The sequence below is a fragment of the Zalophus californianus genome, chromosome 10 (genome assembly GCF_009762305.2).
Source record: "Zalophus californianus isolate mZalCal1 chromosome 10, mZalCal1.pri.v2, whole genome shotgun sequence".
Classification (NCBI taxonomy): Eukaryota; Metazoa; Chordata; class Mammalia; order Carnivora; family Otariidae; genus Zalophus; species Zalophus californianus.
In genome coordinates, this window is record NC_045604.1 from 28,253,235 (window position 1) to 28,274,996 (window position 21,762).

The 21,762-nt window shown below is 53.7% G+C and overlaps 1 protein-coding gene across 1 annotated transcript in view; it reads right to left on the minus strand.

The window, feature by feature from the left end:
* LGR6 (leucine rich repeat containing G protein-coupled receptor 6) overlaps window positions 1–21,762 on the minus strand; it is a 118,667-nt gene that overhangs the window by 88,428 nt on the left and 8,477 nt on the right. The window contains exon 2 of the mRNA XM_035721970.1: window positions 2,278–2,349. Within this exon, the coding sequence (XP_035577863.1) occupies window positions 2,278–2,349 (72 nt within the window). The remainder of the gene's footprint in view (window positions 1–2,277; window positions 2,350–21,762) is intronic.

Below are 21,762 nucleotides of genomic sequence, written 5' to 3' on the forward strand. Positions count from 1 at the left end.
ATCTCTAAATTTCAAAGGAGGAATCTCAGGCTCAGGGAGAAGATCAAGTCACTTCCCCTAAGGCTGCCAGAGCTAGGCAGTGGCCGAGCATGGTGTTGTCACCCAGACCTGATTCACTTCTAGGCTCTGGTCCGCTCCAGAGTGTCACATCCTCCCCTCTGCTAACCTGGATGACTCACCCGCCACCCTCAACTGCCGAACTGCACTGCATCCTGTCACCAGGGGAGGGCCAGGTACAGACAGGCTGGGACCGTGTCTCCCCATGCCCTCAACTACACAGCTAACCCCTGTTAATCCAGGAGGGTTAGGAAATGGGGTGTTAGAATGAGTCCAACATCCGGGTCTAATGAAGCACCTCCACATTTGTCATGGGGTGATCGCCAATTCTAACGGGAGCAAATGTGACAGAATATCCTTAATGCCCAAACCAGACTGAGCAGAGTCAAACCATGGATGATGCAGAAGGCACTTGGGATCTCCCAAGTCCCCAGCGACATTATTACGTACTTCGATTCCTAATGAGAGGCTATGGATGTACAGTCTGGGCTGACATACCTCAGAAGCTGTTTTCTTTTTAAAAAATATATCTTTAATAAGAATCTTGTTATTTGGTATTTGTTGTTTAAAAAAAAATTGTGTGGAAAGGCATCATGATATTTGAGGTCCCCAAGCTTGGATCCTATAGGTGGGCATTTACCATAGAAAGGTCCTTTAGATGGAACCTTTAAAAGGGGCCTAGCCCCTTCTCAGGGACCTGAAAATGGAAGGAAAATGAGCCTTCGGTTCTCAGGTTGTGCCATGGATGTCACCTGCCCCAGCGCCTCAGCCTTCACACCTGCTTTTCACTCCCACCCAAGATGTGGCACCTCCACCTCAGAAGGCCCCTTACTGCCTCCAATTCTGTCACTTCCTTTGAGCCCTGGCTTAATACTCCTCCCCCAGGAAGGCTTCCCCATTCATAGGCTAGAGGTGCCTCCCCCCTCCCCCGCACCCTGACCACTTCCTTACACAGAACCCCCTGCTCACCTGCTGGGCACAGCTCTGCTGTCTCACCTAGAAGCTCCCTGAACTTCTATCTTGTTTTCCCCCAGAGCACCTTGAGCTTGTCTTTCACACAGAGGGGAAGCTCAATAAGTACGGGGTCTAGAAAACCCAACTATGGCTCTGGGGGTTGACCGAATCCTACCTCCAGCAGGGGCAGGCTGACTGCATCTTGGGGGAGCACTGTCTAGGATGGAGATGGGAAATCGGTTAGGGCAGCAGCAGGGCCAGGGTTGGGGTGGAACTGTGAATGTTTCCAGAGCCAGGAGCCCATGCTTTGCACAGTTTAAGCAAACCTTAGTAGAGCCCTGAGGATCGACAGTGGTGCGAAACCAAGAAAAAGCAGGCTGGAGACGGAGGTTGGAGGTTAGGAACAGGTCTGGGACGAATGCAAGGATTGGGAGCAGAGTGACCTGGCTTCCCCAAGCAGACAGGCTGGGCACTCTAACTGAAGAGATGATTTATTCATGAGCACCCCTGGAGTCTGAGGCTAGCCCCAAGGACCACAGATGGAGAGCAACAGTCGTGGGAAGGCATTAACCAGGGAGGACTTGGCGGAGGAAGTGGACCTACGTGTTCAGCAATGATAGAGGAAAGGTTTGTGCCTGAGATGGTGGGCACCAGTTGAAGGGGAAGTCTCCTGCTCAAATGCAGGAGGGGAAACCAGGATAGTGAACATGACTGGCCTCAGTGGAGCAAAGCTGGCCAGGTAGGTTTAGGCCAGGTTGGGGGAGGGCCTTAGAAGTAGATCCTTTGGGCACTGAGGAGCCAGAGAAGGTTCTTAAGCTGGTGAGATGCTCCCTGACGATGGGCAGAGTATATTTGAAAGGAGGCTGGTGCAATGGGAATAGAGAACAAGGGGTGGTGGTAAGAGACACTGCAGAGAAAGAACCACTGGGATGTGGGGGTGGCTGGTAGCTGGACACAAGGGATGGAAGCAGGTCAAAGATGACCCCCAGGAAGAGAAGCAACCACTGACAGAAAGAGGGGAAGCTGCAAACTAGAGCTGGCCTCAGGGAGGACCAAGAGCCAGATTTCAGAGTACCTATACTGTGTGGTCTTGCCCAGCACCTGGGACTCACAGCTGGCCCAGGTATCTGTGAATACCCTGCTATCAAGAACAGCTTCCCACTCCCTTCCCTTTGAGCTCCAGCCCTCCTCCTGGGGAGCCCTGGCTCCTAGAGCTATCAGTGGTCCCAAAGCTTCGCCCCCGAGTCCCATGAAGCATCTACTCACAGCTCCTCCAAGAAGCGCAGGTGGTGGAAGAGGCCAGGCTGCAGCTCTGTGAGGTTGTTCATGCTCAGGTCTCTGCATGGAGAGAAAATGGGAGGGGAGCTGTGAGCTTCCCATCAGCACCAACCTGTGCTGTCCAGGTCCAGACACCCACAGAGCCCCAGCTGTTCCTGCAGCATACCCAACACACATATACCCATGTCATCTAATTCCAAAGCCAGCCTGGCAGGAGCATGTGCAGTGTCTAAGAGTGAGCACTGGGCTGGGAGTCAGGCCTTCCAGGTCCACATATGTGCATTCCCTCCATAGTTTCCAATTTTGCCTTCTGCCTTTCTCCTCCCACCGCCAGACTCCCCAAGGAGTGGCTGTGGTTAGGACTATGAAGGACACTGACCTCCCTGTAATGGGAGAAGCTAGAGAACCATTCGTAGAGTTTCAGAGCAGAAGGGGAGGGTCCACTTAATACAAGCAATACCTCATGCATTCTTTTTACCAAAGGGGAATCTGAAGCCTAGAGATTACTGCCATTAAGCTCTACGGAGCAGGTTCGTGCAATATTCACACGCTGGTGTGCTCATCCCTGCAGTGGCCACGGGGGATAATTCTTTTATTCTATCCCAGAACCAGTGGGGTTTCGCTGCTCTCTGAGTTCTCTGCCCGTTGCTTTCCTGTTGGTTTTCCTCCCGTAGACTCCTGCTATCAGAGGACCTCCAAGCACGTCCCAAAAGATGCCTAGCTTCTTGATGCGGATCCTGATCCCTCCATGGATTCCTACCTTGGATCATTCCAACCTTCCCATACCATGTGAGAGGCCCCGTGGGTGGTTTCACGGTCACTGTCCTCTAAAGATACCTTGACACAAAATAACCACAATATTAACAGCTGACACTTATAAGGCCTACTGTGTCAAGCACTGGCTAACCTTTAACCAAATAACTGCATGGAATCCTCACAACAGCCCCAAGGTAGATTCCATTGTTATCTCCATTTCACATTCAAGAAACCAGAGGAAAAAACACTGAGCTCTGGAGTCAAAAGGCCCTGAGGTCAACTCTGCCTTCTACTTACTTATCAGACCTTGAGCTCTTAACCACTGTGACCCTCAGTTTCCTCATCCATAAAAATGGGTTGAATAACACCAAATCCCTAGGGTCCTTACAAAGGAGCCAATGCTTACAGACTGCCTAGCAAATAGTACATACACAATTAATATCTGCTTTCTTCCCTCCACCTGTCCCTCAGAGACCTGTGGGCAAATGTCCTACCCAACAGGCCCAGGAGCTAGGTGGGAAGGAGTTGGTGCTTTCATTGGTTGGTCCTGCACTGTGTTGGCACTTCCTTCTCAGTTTCTACCAGGTTGAGCAGTGATGTCTCAGAGTCCGTGTGTGTGTGTCTCACACATTTGGGGCCCATCCTATTTCAAACTCTTAACAGCTGCTTCCTGCCTCTGCCAGCACCCTCCCTGAGGGGTATAGAGGTAGGTCCAAACCAGACCACCAGATCGCTGGGCACCACCCCCAGGCCTGCCTGCAGCTTTCTCCCTTCCTTGGGAATGCACTTTTGCTGTCAAACCTGAATGTCTCCATTTTCCTCCAAGAAATGTGTGCTCTGTGTGGACGATCAGAAAGGCAGGCTGGAGATGGTGGGGAAATGTGTGCTGGGGAGCCCAGTTCCAATCTATAAAAAGACTGTTTAGTCTCAAATGTTTTATCTTTGATAAAGCTTAGAGTCCGGATGCCATGTCCTTTAAAGAAGGAAGACATTCCGTTCAGGGTAGAGCCAAGGAACTGGCCTGCTGAACTCAGGGCTGCTTCTCGTCCACAGCTCCCTCTCTGCTCCGCGTGGGGACAGGAGGGCCATCCCTGGACCCACTCCATCCAGAAGAGGGCTAGGCAGAAGGGGGTGTAGGGGGGGCTGGTGTGCTGATGGCCATGGTTTAAGGAGCAGAACCAAGAGAGTTTGTTGATGGATTTTATGTCAGAGTTTGGTTCTCGGGATGTATCGAGGCTCCACTAACCTGGGCTTCCAGCGGAGAGGTGAGGATGCAGGGGTGCACCAGACAGTGGCAGGGGGAAAGAATGGTGAGGCCCACAACACTTGCATCTGACTGGACTCCTCCCCTTCGAGTCCTGGACCTGGTTCATTCTCAGGCAGGCAGGGAGGCACGAGGTGCCCCAAAAAAACAATTACCTCTAAATATTTACCCTGTGCATTTCTGGACGTGTCTCCACAGGAGCAGGAGCGGGAGTTCAAGGAGCACGCGGGGCATGTGACTCAGACCTCATCACTCAGCTGTCCCTCCAGGGGCCGCACCTCAGAGGCTCTGATGTGGCTCCATGCCCCCACCCCACTCCCTCCGCCCCCCCACCCTGACTAGCGGCCTCATTGTTCTCCCCTGGGGAGGAGGGGGCCTGGACCCCCCAACCCGCCCCCACATCCTGCCCAAGACAACACACAGCCCAGCTGCAGGGCTCAGTAAGGGGAGGAGTGCACAGGAGGGTGGATTTCCAATGAGGCGGGGAGCCCTATTCAGACCTGGCCCTCTCACAAAAGGGGAGGGGTAGGGTTGGTGCCCAGGAAAGGGAGAGGAAGAGGAATGCCTAGAGCTGAGAGAGGAACGTGCAGGCAGGTTTCAGAGCTGAGATCCTCCAAGCTGATGCCACAGGCCCTGGGAATGGCGGAGGGCCCTGGCAAGAGGCACGGGGCCCTGCCTGGGAGGAAGGTATGCCTGGACAGTCTCCAGGAGGGAAGCAGCATGCGGGCACTCTGAACACAGGGGTCATCCTATGGAGTGCTGGTTCTGAGACAGGACTTTCCTGGGGGGTCAGCTGTCCTTGTGCAAGCCAGTAAGCACATTCAGGCCCTGCTTGGACCCAGGGCAAATAAGAGGGCGTCCGATCCTGGGGGGTCCTGGGGTTTGCTTGTGGCTGCATCTGCTTGGCTGTATGAACTTGTCGGTATCTACAAGGGGGGGGCCTGTATTGGGGTACATGAGCTCTTGGGTGTGCTTGTCTTGTGGGGTGCTGGGCACGCGTGTGCCATGTGTGAGGACACGTGTGTATCTATAATGCGCACATCTGACTAGTGTACTATTAAAAGTCATAAACGTGCTCAGAGCATCACATGTTATCAAGATAGGGATTCTCTGGGAGAAACAAACAGCCTCACCCAAGTCTCACTCCCGTGGTTGGAAACCTTTGGCTGTGTGACTCTGGCAAGCCGGGTTCCTGCTCTCGGCTGCAGGGCTCCTCTCCGGCCTATCTCCTGGCCCCAGGAAGGGGCACAGGTCGCTCAGTGACACTGTTTGGGGGTCCAACTTGTGGCTGAACTAGATACCCCATGCCCGAACTCAAACGCTCCGCTACTATCGCCCAGTGACCACTACGAATGCACATGTGTGCACGCATGCGTATTAGCACACACGCACGTACGCACGCACGCTCGAGCGCTCTCCAGGACCGGCTTCCTGGGAGTGCGACCTGACCTGTGCAGTTGCACACACACCCACACTCAGAAGGGCCCGGCTTCGTTACATTCTCTGCTGTTGTCGTTTTGAAATCCTTAATACATTTTGAACAGGAGGCACCACATTTTCATTTTGCACTGAGCCCTGCAAATTGCTTCTCTCCAACTGTGGGGGGATTGAGAGGATGCATTGCAACCCCATTCTTAAGTTTTCTTGCAGGACCCAGAGGGGCTGTATGTTCTTTTAGTTGGACACAGCCATTGGGGGGGGGGGGGCGCTGGCAGGAGGGGAGGGAGGGGAGGGAAGGGAGAGAAGAGAGGGGCAGCCCTGGGCACAGGAAGTGGAAGTTTCTGGCCGCACATTAGGAAAATGTTCTCAGAGCTTTACCCTGTGAGGCAACCAGACCACCCAAGGAAGCTGGGTGAGGCAGTGTCACCATGGAGACAAGGAACAGGGTTTGATAAGACGGAGGATGCTGGGGAACTGAGGGGACAGACAGCAGCAAGATCCGAAACTGGAGGGGGGTGGGGCAATAAGGGACACCCCCGCCCCCCACAATCTGGCTGATACCCAAGGGTGCTGGTGAAGTTATTCTGTTTGCACTTTTCCTCTGGGAGAAGAAACAGAGAAAGGCAAAGACCCTGGGCTCTGCTGGGGCGGGCCTGGGAGGATTGTCCCCACCTGGCTGGAGAAGAAGCCCAAGAAGCAGGGCCCCTTTGCACTGTCTCCGCTGTGGGCTAAGGTTGCCCCATCTCTGCGGCCAGGTAAAGGGCAGTTAGAGTGACCAGGAGATAAGCCCCTGTCCCCAGGCATAACCATGCCCCAAGGTCACTGCAGGCAGACCTGGTGTGGCATCCTCTGGGTGCTTACAATATTCTGTACACGCTCCCTCAGTGATGATGACTGAGCTCCTCCATGTACCTAGTGCTGCACCCACCTTCATTATTACCCCAGCACAAGACTAATTAGCTGCGTGATCCTGGTCATGCCACTTGACATCTCTAAGTCTCCACTATCCCATCTGTAAAACAGGGATAATGATAGTACTTACCTCACACTAGTAGCAAGAATTATACGAGTTACTAAATGTAAAACATAGTGCTTAATATATCTACCTTATTAATATTATACTCATCTAATTGAATTATAATGATTATAGTGACCCATACGACTATGAGCTTCAAGGCGAGGACTTAATCTTAGACCTCTCTGTATCCTCCAATCCTAGTGGGATATCTGGCAAATAGGGGTGTGTAATAAACGTCCAAATGAATGCATTATAGATGGAGATCGATGATCTCCTTCCCCGGCTTCTTTTCCTGTGCTGACAACCCTTGCTCCTAGGAAGTTCTTCCTGTTGTCTAACTTGAGTTTCTCCCACTGCTGTATTAAGGGCATAACCTCTGTGAAGAACCTAGCGCTTAGTTCCACTGTGGTGCACAATCCAGGGGGCCTGTTGCTAACTAACAACGTTCACTTGTCTCTCAATCCAGCATCCTCTAGAAAAGGTAAAAGTGAGGTCCTCCTCTGAAGGATCTCTCAGGCACCTACAGTGGACCTTCAGGTTTCTCTTTGGCCTTTTCCTCTCAGGGCAACGGTCTCTGGTTAGGGCCCAATGTGCTGCCACAACATCCTGAAGCAGCCACCCTTCCGCACAAGGGCCAGGCCTGGCGCAGTTCCCTCCACGATGGGAGACAGCTTGGGGGTTGACGGGGAGCAGGATGAGCTAGTGTGGAAATAGCCCAATGTGGGGGATGGGGGAGTCCCTCCCATCGAAGAGGGCCAGTAGACAAGCTGAATGCCACGGGGACCATCTGGCACTCGGGGAACACTTGCTGAATTCCTTGGTCAACAAGAGAGGCAGGTGACACGGTAAAGAGGAAAGAATGTGGAATCTGGAATCAGGGAAGCTGTTTCGATCGGGCCAATACCGAGGTCCCGTCCAGCCCTACAGATCATTCTTTCCTGACTGGCTGCAGTGTGCCGAGCACAGGGCTAGGCATCCTGAGGAACAGAGACAAAGCACAGGGCAGGGTCTGGGCCCTCCAAGAGTTTACAGTGTTGCTGGGGAAGGGTTGTTTACTCACAAAGTAGCAACAAAAAACCCACATATGTACTCTGCTTTGTGGTTTACAAGCGGTTCCTACAGCCACTCTCCCAATTAAGTTCTGAGCTGTGTGTCCAGACTCAAGACTAAAACAGAGGCCCAGAAGGGGGAAAGGGTAAACCAGCATGGCTTCCTGAGGCAGAAACGAGAGTGGGGTGTATATGAGACGCAAGTAGCTTGCAGAACTGAGTTCAGAGTGGAAAGCACCCAGAGAGCACCCCATGTTACACTGTGGGGGAGGGGGTTCATCAGCACAGTGGATGAGACTGGCCATTCACCACAGGACTGTTAGCATCCCTGGCCTCGCTCCTTAGTGCTGGTAGCATCTCCCAGTTGTTGTGACCTTCCAAAAACACCCCCCAGGCATTTCCAAACACCCTCTGAATGAAAGGTGCTTTCCTCTTCCTGCACTCAATCAGTTTACAAGGGAGGAAACAAGATTCAAAGCTGAACAAAGTGACCTAAGGTCACACAGCAAGTTGAGAGAATTAGGTCTCCTAAACCCCAGGGCAATGTTCTCTCCACCCCACCACATTGATCTTGGGTTTTCTAAAGCAGCCTCCCCTGCCCAGTTGATTCCCCTAGGTGGCACCTCCTTGTCAGAGATGACATGGTACCAGCTGTCTTATTAGAGATTCTAAACACACTAGTTGACACAAAGTTCTCTTGGATTTTTGTAATTTTCCCAGAATTCCAAAAAAGGGAGTGTACTCCAATCAGAATAAAATGTATCTGTCTTCACATGACAGCAGGACACATTCTCTTAGGCTTTACACAAAGTCCTATGTGAGAACAATGCTGTAGTTTTCAATACAAGGGCTATTGCTTCATTGTGTCATGTCCTGGCTCCCTTGTTTGTAACAAGCATGTCTTCCAGCCTGCCTGGAGTGGCAGGAGGATGTGCAATGGAAGGGTGTAGTGAACAGTACAAGAGAAGCTGGAGGGGTGGGAGGGGTAGGCCTAGCCCCCTAGACTTGGGGCTCATTTGTAAGGGGAGAGAAAGTCTCCTGTGGTTGCTCAGCAAAGGTGAGGCTTGCACAAGTCAGACTGAACCAGGGAAAGCCAGGACACCCAGAGCATCCTCAGGTGACCCAGTTCATTCAGGTGGGGCAGGGAGGGATAAGGGCAAGGGAAGGAGACATTCCTACAAGTCGGGTGAGAGAAAAGTACAAGGGGTTTTTTGTTGTTGTTGTTTTGTTTCTAAGCCCTGGGTTAAAAGACCACAGAAGTCAGGGAATGTCGCTCATGGGTATCATGATATTTCATCTGTGCGGTGTGGGTCTCAAGTTCTGATGGCCGAGAAAGGAGGCCAAGGAGGGAAGAGGCCCAGGAGAGGTCCCTCTCACTCAAAGATGCTAGATTTGGGAAATCGTGGTTTGGTGCCATCAGAACCAACCCAAACTCTATGGCTCTGCCTTCTTCTTGTTGAACAAATAAGGGGGAAATCTGATGGCAATAGCATGCCAAAGGTGTGGGTGCCTGGGCAAAGCGAAGAAGGGGACAGGCACTGGGGATGGAGATGGAGTTCTGGGGTGGTCTCTGACCCTCAGTTCTGCAGGGGAATCCCTTTGTGAGGGAGTCAGGATCATTCCAGGCTAAGGGACATCTCTGGCTCTGTGGGGCAAAGCGGCTAAGCTGGGGTGGCCCACGGTGTCTCTGAATTCCTGTCAGAAGTGTTACAACAGGTCAGGTGCAAGGGCTGCTCCTGCCCCAGGCAATTAGTCATGACCCTCAGAGAACTCGCCCGGGACAGTCAAGAGCTGGGCCGGTGGGAGCTGTCCCTCTGCCCATGCCCAGAGCCAAGCAAAGGCTCTCAAGAGCAAAGCATGGCCCAGGGATTGCCTGATGTGTGTATATATGTGCTTCTCCCCCATGGCCACCTGTGGGTGGAGAAGTTAAAGACCCGGGCCTCCTGGGCCCAGGCAGGGCTGCAGTGTGGTCTGAGTACAGCCCGCGAACAGGAGGGGACAGAGCCTCTGGAAACTGTGGAGGATGGGATCTGGATTCCCTTTGCTCCTCTCTTCCTCCTCAGAGGCAGCATAGACCTCCACTGTCTGATGGGGGAGCCAATCCCCACATGTGACTATTTCAATTTAAAACCATTAAAATTAAATCAAATTAAGGGGCACCTGGGTGGCTCAGTCAGTTAAGCGACTGCCTTCGGCTCAAGTCATGATCCCAGGGCCCTGGGATCGAGCCCCGCATCGGGCTCCCTGCTCTGCAGGAAGCCTCCTTCTCCCTCTCTCTCTCTCTCTCCCTCTGCCTGCCGCACCCCCTGCTTGTGATCTGTCAAATAAATAAATAAATAAAATTAAATCAAATTAAAAATTGAGTTCCTCAACTTCACTAGCCACATTTCAAGGATCAATAGGCACACATGGCTAGTGGCTACCACAACAGACAGTGCAGATCTAGAGCATGTCCATCATCGCAGGGACGTTGGACAATACCAGTACAGCCTCTGGAGTCAGTCCTGTGTTTGCTTCCCAGCTCTGCCGCTTACTGGCTGTGTGACTTTAGGCAAGTTACTTCACCTTTCTCTGCCTTAGTTTTCTCACTGGTAAAGTGCTCAGCCAGTGCCTGGCACAGGGTAAATAAGCAACCAATATGGCCCGCAAGCAGCTCTGCCTGCCTCTACCACTCACTGAGGCCCAGCTCAAGCGCCTCCTCCTACAGGAAGCTCCGGCCTTCATCCATACATTTACTCATCCAGCTATATGTCATTCAACCAACATTTACTGAGCACCTACTATATACCAGGCACTGTGCTAGGTGGTGAAGCTGCAAAGTCCAATAATGTATGATCCCTGCCCTCAAAGAGCCCAGTCCAGTGGGAACAATGACAAGAGAGTGGACAATTACAAGCCTGAGTGACCAGTGCTGGGATCGAGAGGCTTGAGTGTCACAGGGCCACCTCAGGCTAATTCGAACAGCCTTTTGATTCTAGTCTCTGAGGGTTCAGTCACAGGTAGGTCCACACAACCCTGTCCTAGACTACAATCTCTCGTCTCCTGGTCTTAGATTGCTCATTCGTGTGTTTGGTCTCCCCACACAGGCTGGGGGCTCTTCCATGGCTCCCAATTACCTGTGCTTGTCACACACACACACCACCACCACCACCACCACCACCACCAGCTTCAAGGTCCATTTTCAATGCAGCAAGGGAGGGGCGAGCACCCCACAGGCAGACCCTGGCCCGAAGGACTGAAGCGGCCTGCAGCACAAGGGAAGAGAATTAAGCCAGCCGAGGAAGGCAGCAGTGGCTGTGCATCTGGGGACCTGCCCACTTAACCCCTTTAAGCTCTGGTCTCCCCTGACCCACCAGCATCTTTTCCAGCCCTTGTTCCCATCTCTAGTTCCATCTAAAAGGGCACCATTTCCGTGCACGGAGGTGTATGGGTGTGAATTGTCTGCCCTCTCAGACTTGAAGCACCTTAGAGAGGACAGTGCCATTGCCATCAGGTGAGACCTCCCCAAGGGGAGGAACTATGTGTCTCTCTTCAGAGTGGGAAATCCCTGAGGGGCTGAGGGGGGTGGGGAGCCGAGGTGGCACAGGTGGGAAGGACTAGGGCTACATGGGGGCCGGAGGTGGAGTCCACTTTGTGCGCAGACCACAGCCCTGAGCCCTGTTTGTTTAGCTGAGGCTCCAGGTCCTGCTGCCTTTAGCCTTTATTTCACTGGATAAAGGGACAGGGTGTGTCTGGGGCCGGAAAACGGAAGAAAGGCCCCTCTCTTCAGAGTCACATGCCTCCTACCCCCACATCCCAGATGGAAGCTTTCCTCTCACGGCAGGATCCCTTCTGTTTCCCGACCCAGCAACTCCACTTACCTCCACGGACGGACACATGAAGGAGCACTCAACTGCCACCTACTCCCACCCCAGCCAGGGGCAGCACCAAGACCCACAGCCAAAAGATTTTCGAAATTGGACCTGGTCCCGCCTTCGATTTGAATCTAGTGGGAAAGAGCAGAAACTGGAAGCTCAGGGCATATAATAAGAGCTACTTCGGCTGGGGCAGACACTGTGCTTTATAAAGGCTTTACAGACCCATTTTACAGAGGAGACAGAAAATCAGGGTCCCTTGATGCCGAAGTCCCAAATCGCGTCCAACCCCACCCCTCTGCCTCTCCAGTTCCCCTCCATTTGAATGTCTTTCACAGTTCATAGAGTTCTGGTACATCCTTGGTCTCATTTAATTTGATCCTTTTATCAAGCCAAGGAGTGAAGCATTATTTATTCCCATTTTAAATGAAGAAACGGAGGCTGGGGAATATCGAGTTACTTCGTGTCTACTCACACAGTTAATAAGCGGCAGAGCCAAACCTTCGCCAGTTCGCTCTGTTGAACACTGCTGCACACGGGAGTCCGAGGAGCCGGTGCGCAAGGCAGCAGCTCGGTCCCCAAGAGGCCCCCGGCGTCGTTGTCTCGTTGTCGTGTGGCTGTCCCTGGGGCTGAAGGGCCGGGAAGCTGGGGGGCGGCCGCAGCTCCAGGAACAATGCAGGGGGATTAGGGCCGGCCCAGGAGAGCCCCACCCGTCTTGTCACTGTCAGGCTTTGAGTCCCACTCCCAGGGGCCTCGGAGGTCCAGTGGAACTTTCTGGAACTCAGCTCCCCTCCTCCAAGCCCACCTGGGCGCGCCTCGCCCTGCTGGCCCAGTCAGCCACGGGGGAGGTCCTGCCACACCTGCCGCCGGCAGGCTGCTGAGGTCCCAAATGCCTGGCACTCCCGGCGACTCCTGCCTCCTTCATGCTGAATCTCTCCGGTCCTGCTGCCTCCATCCCACCCTCCGGCTGGTGCCCCAACAACATACCCTCTTCCCTAACTCCCTACCTATTGGGTTCGTCGGACTTGTACAAAGACTAGATGCAAGATCCAGGTCTAACATCCCTGCCCAGCAAGAAGTCCTCCCTGTAGTCTAGCCTCACTCCCTCATGCTGCAGTTGGACTGAACAGAGTTCTGGGCCTTCTGTTAGGGTGTAGTGGTTTGTGGCTCGGGTGTCAGACTGCCCAGAGTTTGTATCTTGGCCCCACCGCTTACCAGTTGTTTGACATTGGGCAAGTTACCTTTCCTCTTTGGGCTTTAGTTTCTGCATCTCTAACAGGTTATGTAATGGTTCCTCTTACGGGAATCGTGAGGGTTACATGGGAGACTCCTTGTGTGTCGGGGGGAGTGGCGGTGCCTCCCAAGTGGCATGAATGCCAGTTAGTATCCCTCCCCTCCGCTGTATTCAACCCCTAGAGCCCTTCCTCCTGGAGAAGCAGCACAGTAGGGTCACAACGGAAATGGGGTGGGGAGGCAGAGGGGAGGGGAGGAGAAGGGAGGGGAGGGCGTTCTGGGTCAGCCCTGCCCTTAGGAGGCACCCGCTGCTACTTCTCTCTGCTGCTTCCAAGTGAGTGCCACCTGCCCCAGCCCTGATCTTTGCATCCTTTGATCTTCTGATCTCTGGCCAGGGTCCCCCAGCCAAAGGCATTCCTGTCTCCCAGGCCTCCTCCAAGGAAGAGCAAAGGGCTGGGCTCCTGCCCCTTCTCCCAGGCTCCTCCCTCCTCCCTCTGAGATGTGTGTGTGTGTGTGTGTGTGTGTGTGTGTGTGTGTGTGTGTGTGTGTGTAACCAGGACTGCCACAGAAGCCCTGGGACCAGGTAACCGTCAGGTTCCCTCTGAGGTAGTGGTGTCTGGGGGAGAGGGACATGGAGAAGGGCTGGACACTGGACTGCCACTGGGCATGGTGCCCTGGGCTGGGACTGGACCCTGCTGGAAAGGTGCCTTCAGCCTCAGTGCTTTGTTCCGGGCGCCCTTGTGTGCAGAGCCTCGGTGAGCGCTGGAGGAGGCATATACGTGTGCCCGTGTGTACAGACAGGGAGGACCCCGAGGCCAGAGGAGAGATGCAGAACCACAGACCCAGCTGGAAAGAGCCTTGAACGTTAGTGCTGCAGGAATCTCAGGAGGAAGCTGGCCTACGGCAGCCAAGAGGGACAGGTTTAGCCATCAGAAAGTGGCCGGAGAGCTTTGCAAAGGGGGGTACTGGGCTGGGGTGCTTAGGATGGCAGTGAGGGATGGTATAGTAGGCTGAATGGTGGCCCCCCAAAAGACATGTCTACGCCCTAATCTCTGGCCCCTGTGAATGTGACCATACTTAGGAAAAGAGTCATTGCGGGTGTAAGTAAGAGAAGGATCTTGAAATGAGGAGAACATCTTGGTTTATTTGCATGGGCCCTAAGTCCAATGACAAGTGCCCTTATAAGGCACACACAGAGAAGAAGGTGATGTAGAGACAGAGGCAGAGATTGGAGTGATGTGGCCACAAGCCAAGGAAGCTGGCAGCCACCGGAAGTTAGAAGAGGCGTGCAGTGGATTCTTCCCTAGAGCCTCTGTAGTGAGTGGGGCCCTGTCGCCACCTTGATTCTGAGCTTCCGGCCTCCAGCACATAAGAGAATCAATTCCTGTTGTTTTAAGTCACCCAGTTCATGATACTTTGTAATAGGAGCCACTGGAAAGTATACAGTAGGTAGTCAGATGGGTCTCAATATACTGCTGGTCCTTGAGGCCCTGCTGTGGCCTCCCCCCGCCCCTGCTCTCTCCTTACCTTCTGCCACTGGCCTCCCTCCTGAAGCCTCAGACCAAGCTGATGAGCCATCCACATTCACCTAGGAAACTCATTCTCACCCTAGACACTCCCCCTGGATCTATGACCCAGCAATTCCACTCCTGGATGTATAACCAACAGAAACACATCCAGATGCTCACCAAATGACTGTACAAAACTGCCCATGTTAGCACTATCCACAATGCCCCTAAACTGGGACGTGTCCACTGCGCATCAACAGTAGAATGGATAGACTGTGTTGTGTTCTCCCGAAGTGAGTATGCGCAGCAATGAGCAAGAGTAAGCTATTGCGGCAAACAGCAGTGTAGTATGGAAAAATACTTCAAACACAACGAGGGAAAGAGGCCAGACATAAAATAGCGCTCTGTTTATGTAAAGTGCAAAACACAGGCAGAACGTACCTATGTTGTTAGAAATCATGACAGTGGTTACCCTTCGGGGGGCGGGAAGTGCCTAGAAGAAGGCATGGTGGGTGGAGGATTTCTAGAAAGCTGTGGACATTCTGTTTCTTGGTCTGGGTGCTGATGATGCCAGTGTACTCAGCTTGTAAAAATTTAGCAGGCGAGGGGTGCCTGGGTGGCTCAGTTGGTTAGGCGTCGGCCTTTGGCTTGGGTCACGATCCCAGAGTGCTGGGATCGAGCCCCACATGGAGCCCCACATGGAGCCCCACATCGGGCTCCTTGCTCAGTGGGGAGTCTGCTTCTCCCTCTCCCTCTGCGTGCCACTCCCCCTGCTTGTGCTCTCTCTCTCTCTCTGTGAATTAATAAATAAAATCTTTTTTAAAAAAAATTAGCAGGCGATAGGTAGTCTCTTCTGTGATGTAAATTATTCTCAAATAAAAAGTTAGTTAAAAAACAGAGAGACTCATTCTGATAATCTTCCCTGAACCTCAAGCTGGCTAAGGGTTCTAGCTCTAACCCTGGCTAAGGGTTCCCTCTAGATTCCCACAGCATCTTGTCAATACTTCTTAACATTTTACCTCATGGAATTGAAATCAGAAGTTCAATCCATGATTCAATATCATCTCACTCATCTGTGCACTCCCAGGACATTGCACCAGGCTCTGGCACATAGCAGGTTACTGACATCTGTTGGCATGGCCAAGGGCTTTGGTGTTCTCAGACTTCCCTCCCAGAGTTCCCTGGCCATCGGCCCCAGCACCCTGGGCCATTGCAGGATTCCACGGTGGGACCCACCCCTCCCCACTGCTGCCCCCCACCTCCTGAGTACCCCCACAACCGGCCTGTGCCTATCCTCATCCAAGCACTTACAAGGTGGTAACCTTCTGACCCACCAGCCTGAGATCTCTCTTAGCACAGATCACAGGGCTCACTCATCTTGGACCTTCAGAGCACACCCTGGAGATTGAAGAACCAGGAGCCTCAAGTCCCTGGAGGCCTCTCTCCATCCAAGCCTAGAGGCAAGCACATACCTTTGTTCCTCTTAGTTTGTTTGAAACTGGATGGAAATTTTCAAAAGAAGTGTTCTTTAAAAGAAAAAGTAGTAAGGAGAATGAATAGGAAAGACAAAAACTTCTAAGTAGAAGGGTTTATAGAACAGATGTCTCACTCTAATGAAACCCAAGCCTGGCCATGAGCTGGCTAACTGGCAGCTTAAGAGGCTCCCCAGCACGGCTCCATGCTCACCGCAGCCGTCTGGCTTGGATGCCACACCTCCGGCCCCTGGCGGAGCCCGGTTAGGGCCACCACCAAGTCTGGAGAGGGCGACCCTCCCTCCCAGCATCGCAGCCCTCTCTCTGAGGTGAGCACATGTGCTGGTTTCTGCTCTGTGCCTCCTGCCTCTGGCCATTCATTAGTGTATTCATCCGTTCGTTCCTTTCTTCACTCAATCCACCAGTACTTTTGTTCACCCCCGTGCAAGGGGCTTGTGCCAGCACCAAGGATACCAGGGAGCATTGGTGGCTGGGGCCCTGCTTTCCTGGGCTTCCTAGTCTAGTTTGGGAAACAGACAAGTGACCAGAAGTTCAGACCCACGGGGAGCCCTGGGGCCGAGCAGGCACACAGAGGGGAGCCCTCTCCCAGGGTTGAGGGATTAGGGAAGCTTCCGTGAAGAAGAGACATCTCCGTCAATCCCTTGTATCTGAAATCAAGCTGATGCTTCCCCGGCTTCCCCTGAAGACTGGCCCCCAGAGCTGCAGGCTTCTTGTCTGAACCCATTTCTTAACCACATCCTCACAGTAAATCACAGTGAAGTCTACGGGGCTTTTTCTTATTGCCCTAGATATAAACCAATAGGGCATCACCTAAGTATAAATGAGGCTAAAGCAATTCTGGGTGGGACGGCATGGGGGGAGTGGCTGGCCAGAGACTCAGCGGACGGTCTGACTTACTGCAAGGATAAGCTTTGGGGCAGTGCCCGGCACACTCTGAAATGCAGATTCTGACTCAGTAGGTCTGGGGTGGAGTCTGAGCTGCACACTCCAACAGTTCCCAGTGCTGATGCTGCTGGTCTACAGCCCATACTTGGGGTAAAAAGACTTTGGAAGATCCAAGGGACTAGATAGAATAAATCTTCTTCAAGCAACCCCTCATAAATAGTTTTGCAATCACTTTTTGGTTAAGTATTGACCAGACTGACTCACAGAGATGTCCAGTTGTGGCCTGGCGTGGGCAAGGCCAAGTAGAGGCTGAAATCTGGCCCTCACTCCACTCACCAACTCTGCCCCATCCCCGCATGGTGGGGCCACAGGGGCACTGAGCGGGCTGGCGGCAGCCCCCGGGGGATTGTGGGGCAGGGAGCCGCAGTGCTGTGCAGTCCCCGTGGAGGGGCAGACAGAGACCCTCAGCAGCCCCTCCAGGATCCCTGGGGACCGTGCAACATCTCCACCTCCTGCTTCTGAGGTTGCCTCTATAGGTTAGGCTCCCTTCCTCTTGGAGAAAGTGAAGTGAAACCCAGTCCACCCCAGAGTGCGTTTGAGACCAACACAGCAGGAGTAGCTGCTGGCTTTCTCCCCTCTGACCAGAACAGGAAGGAAACTCAGGGATATTACAGCAGGAAGGAGGAGAGACACCAGAAAGAATTTCCCAGGGATCACATTCTTGAGGAGCCACACTAAAGCAAGTGGTGGTGAAGACTTGGTCTGCCTGTGCCAGGGTTCTAGCTTGGGTTAGGGGTGGGGGGCTGCAACAAAACTTCAGGAGGGCCCCCAGGGCAAGCTTCTGTGTCTCCAAACCTTTCCCGTTTGCTATACTCTTTAGCCCTGACCCCCTACAGGCTCCAGGGCTGTCCATCAGCGCCGGGCACACCAGGGTTCTAGGGGTTAGCCCAGGTATTTCCTGACCCCAAGCCCCACCCCCAGCGGGTCCCCCGGGCCCCGCAGCATGGTGCCTTTGCACCCCCATGCCAATCTGGAGGGTGAGGCTAATACTTTCTGGCAGGTAGAGGCAGGGCAGGCAGAGGGGGAGGCGGCACCCTGGGCTTCTGCATTCAGATCAGGGGAGCCAGCAACGAAGCGAGGGTTGGCGTGGCGTCGGCTGGCGGGGGGGTGGGCATTCCTCTTTCCGCTGGCTGCACATAGTTAATGGGGGGCCTTGTTCTGGCTGGGCATGCAGCCCTGGAGGTGCTGGTGATGGCCGTGCCTTGTCCCAGCCCCTGGGATCTCAAGTCTCACTGAGTGAAACTGCAAATCTCCGGGGACCCTGGCACCTCCCTCATCCCACAGTCTCAACATGGCCTCGCTCATGCTCCTTCCTCCCCTTCTCTTCCCTCTGCCTCTTCATTTAAACACGATCATTTGTCTCTGCAATATCCTGGGATTAGGAACTGCCAGCCTGACAGGAAACAGGCCCAAAGAGATCAGAGGACTTGTCCAAAGGCACTCAGCAAGTTGGTGGCAAAGACAGAATTCTAGCCCAGGGTCTCCTGATTCCAGTTCCACTGAACAGAGAGCGGACCTACAGCTCAGGTGGGCCGGTGTCCAGGGAGTCTCAGACAAAACTGGAGGAGGGGACCTATTGATATCCCCCAATTCTTCCAGAACGGGCAGCCCTTCACTGCACAGTAGCCAGAGGGTGGGAGAGCTGGGAGGGCCGGGGCCAGCAGGGCTCTGCGGGTCGGCGGGAGGATCTCCTGAGGGGGCTCACACAGGGCACTAAACCTTTGTCTCCTCCCCCTGGACCAGCCACTGTGGCTGTTATATGGAGAACTGTGGATGTAAAACAGGGTGCCAAGCACAGCTGTGCCTGCGAGGGAGTACACACTCAGTAAACGTTTATCAGTTGAATAAATGAATAGTAATAGTTAACGCCCTTTGAGGTTACTATGCGTCAGACACTGTTCTAAGCATTTTCCATATATTAACTCATTCGGCCCTCCCAACAGCCCTACGAGGTGGCCATCGTTACCGTCCCCATCATTTCCAGGTGAGGAAATTAAGGCACCAAAGAGTAAATCGTTCCCCGAAGACTGATGAAAGGCAGAGCCAGGATCGGAGCCCTGGAGGGGCAGCTCCAGAGCTCATGCACTTAACCAATCTGCTATACTCTGAAAAACTGGGAAGGGGTGCAACTCACACAGAGGCCCTCCCATTCAAGCAAAGGCCTTGCCCCCCAGAGTCACACCAAGATTCAGGTGCGCCCCATGCCTCACCTTGGCACAGCGCACCCCGTAGCCCTTGTCCCCTGCACATGCCATGCTCAGGCCAAGGAGTGCCCCCAGCCCAGTGATACCCAGTGTCCCTTCCAGCCCCGAGGCCACCTCAGGTGCATCCGGACAGAAGCTGCCTCTTCTACCCTATGGCATCCCTAAGGAGACCCCTCCTCCTGTCCATTCCTGCCCTCGTCCCCCTGTCTATCAGGATTGTAAGAACAGAAGACATGTATCTGCCATGTTAGGAATCAGAGGACAGAGCACGGAGAAGGGGTCTCGTTTGAATCTATGACCACTTGGGATGGGAGATGGGAGGCTGGTCAAGAGATTTCCTCATTCTACAAACCAGAAATACAAGGCTCAGAGGGGTGAAGAGCAGGACAATTTACGGGACCCAGTGCAAAACAAAACTGTGGGGCCACTTGTTAAAAAATGATGAAGAATTGTAAGATGGCGATCGCTTCTCGGCCTTTTGGCTAAGATCAAGTGTAGAATTGTAAGATGGCGAGAGCAGGCAGCATTCACCCAAGCACGGGGCCCGTGTGGTGGAAGAGGGGGCACGTCTGTGATGTAGGCGCCGGTCTAAGGGGTTAGCCCAAGTCACCCAGCTCACAAGTGCAGAAGCTGGTAACTGTGCGGGGAGAGCCGGGGTCCAGTCCCGTCTGAGAAGCGAGTTGGCTCCGGGCTCCGGACTCTTCTGGGTCTGCCCCCAGGTAAGTGAGGGCGGGAGCCCAGGCCCTGTCCCAATTCCTGTTCTCTCTTGCTTTTGTCCTAGACAATAGTCCCCTTCCTTTCTTCTCTCCTCCCAGCCTCCTAATCGCTCTGTCCACCACAAAGGCAGGGGATTAATTTACGGCCCCTTCCTGCCTCAACCTTCACAATCCCTGGACACTCGATCCACCTCCCCCTCCTCAGACACCCCCACCCTTGGGCTGCCCCAGATCTGGAGCCGAGGAGGAGGGAGAAAGACCGAATGCATATTCCTGTAGTGTTTGTGACCCTGTTCAGAGTGCCCCCTGCAGGTAGAGGCTGGTACGTGTGTGTGTGTGTGTGTGTGTGTGTGTGTGTGTGTGTGTGTGTGTGTGTGTACACGCACGCACATGCCCATGTGTTTGAAGGGGGGCGTGTGATGTAGTCCTAAGAGGAAGGGAACCAGGAGCCCAGATCCTGCCTTCAGGAAGCTCCCAGTCTGAAGCCTGAGTTCTGGCCCTTCCCCTGAGAGCTCCAACTTCTAATGCCCTGAATCTGAATCTGATGAGGCAGAGCCTTTGTCAGGTGGACACACACGCGCCCTCAACAGACATGGGTACACAGTCCTACTTGATATTTTTGCAGCGGCGTGGGGCGGGGGGAAATAACATCCTCTGTGTGCTAAGCACTCATCCAAGCAGGACCTTGCTTAATACAACCACTTCATCGGGGAGAGATGATTATTCTGTTTTGCACATAAGTGTCCACCTAGGGCTTCTAACGCCCACTCCTGTGGTTTTTCCCTTGCACAACTGCCTCTCCAGGGGTTTCTGCATCAATGGCATTAGTTAACATGAGCTTTCCTTCCTCTATGCGCCTGCCCCCTGCTCCTTATCTGGACCCGCCTGGTGCACGTCTCACTCCCCACAAAGTGTCACGGTTATTTGTGTGCTTGTCTTGTCTCTTTCTCCGAGCCCTCAGGGCAGAGGAAAGAGCCTGGGCTTTGGAGGCCCCAAGCTGACCTCCAACGTTGGCTCTCCCCCTTGGCCCGGTGTCCCCCTCCTTGTCTGAGAGAGGGAGGAAGGACAGAACAGCCCACAAGGGTGGATGCACGAGAAAGCCTTCCGCACGGTGCTCCCAAATGAATGTTTGCTCCCCACATGGCTAGGGAGTTTGAGTGGCGTTATCACTGATCATTAACAAAGGGGAACGGGAGAGCGCAGCATGAGCTGGGGGGAGAGGTATTATCAGGATGCGAACAGTGCGCTCTGGCAACTGTGCTTAAACCCCGGCTTAAACACACTCTACCCATAGAGCTATCCCCACTGAACGGCACAGTCCTATATGCAAAGGAACATGAAGCAAATTGGGAGAGACCCAGGGACCTGGGGAAAAGAATCCTTAGCTGGGGTCAACCTAAGGGAAGGCTTCCTTCCTACAGGAGGTGTTAAAAGCCCCTTAGCGGCTGCTGCCTTGGCCTGTTTCCCAGGAGTCAATGGTAACTCAGGTCGGGAGACCATTCAAACTTGCGAATCACACAGGGAGGTGGAATAAATCTCAACAGTCTTGATCCTCCATAGGCCACCCAAGCGACCACCCCCTCCCTGCCCTGCGGTGACCCTAGCAATGAACTGGGCTGGGGTGGTAGATGGGGACGGTGATGGCACCTCCTCTGCACCACCACTCCTCCCCTCTTCCCCCTTCAGTAGTCCATCTGCCTTGGCTTTGGGCCTAGGGACCATGTCCAAATCCCTGACACAAGTGCAATGGAAGGCACTCAGCACCCTCCTCCCATCCGCCTTTCTGGACACTCTCAGGGACACCCCCACCTCCTCCAGCACCTCCAAGGGCAAAGGGGAGGGGACGGTGGCAGGGAGAGAGGATGAGGAGAACTGTGTTCTAGATCCAACCCTCTGCGTCTCACTCCCAGCCAAGCCCTAAATTGGCGGAGTTATACCGATAAGACGCAGGGCTACCTTTTGCCTGCCTCCATTTCTCCATTCAAGTGCTTCT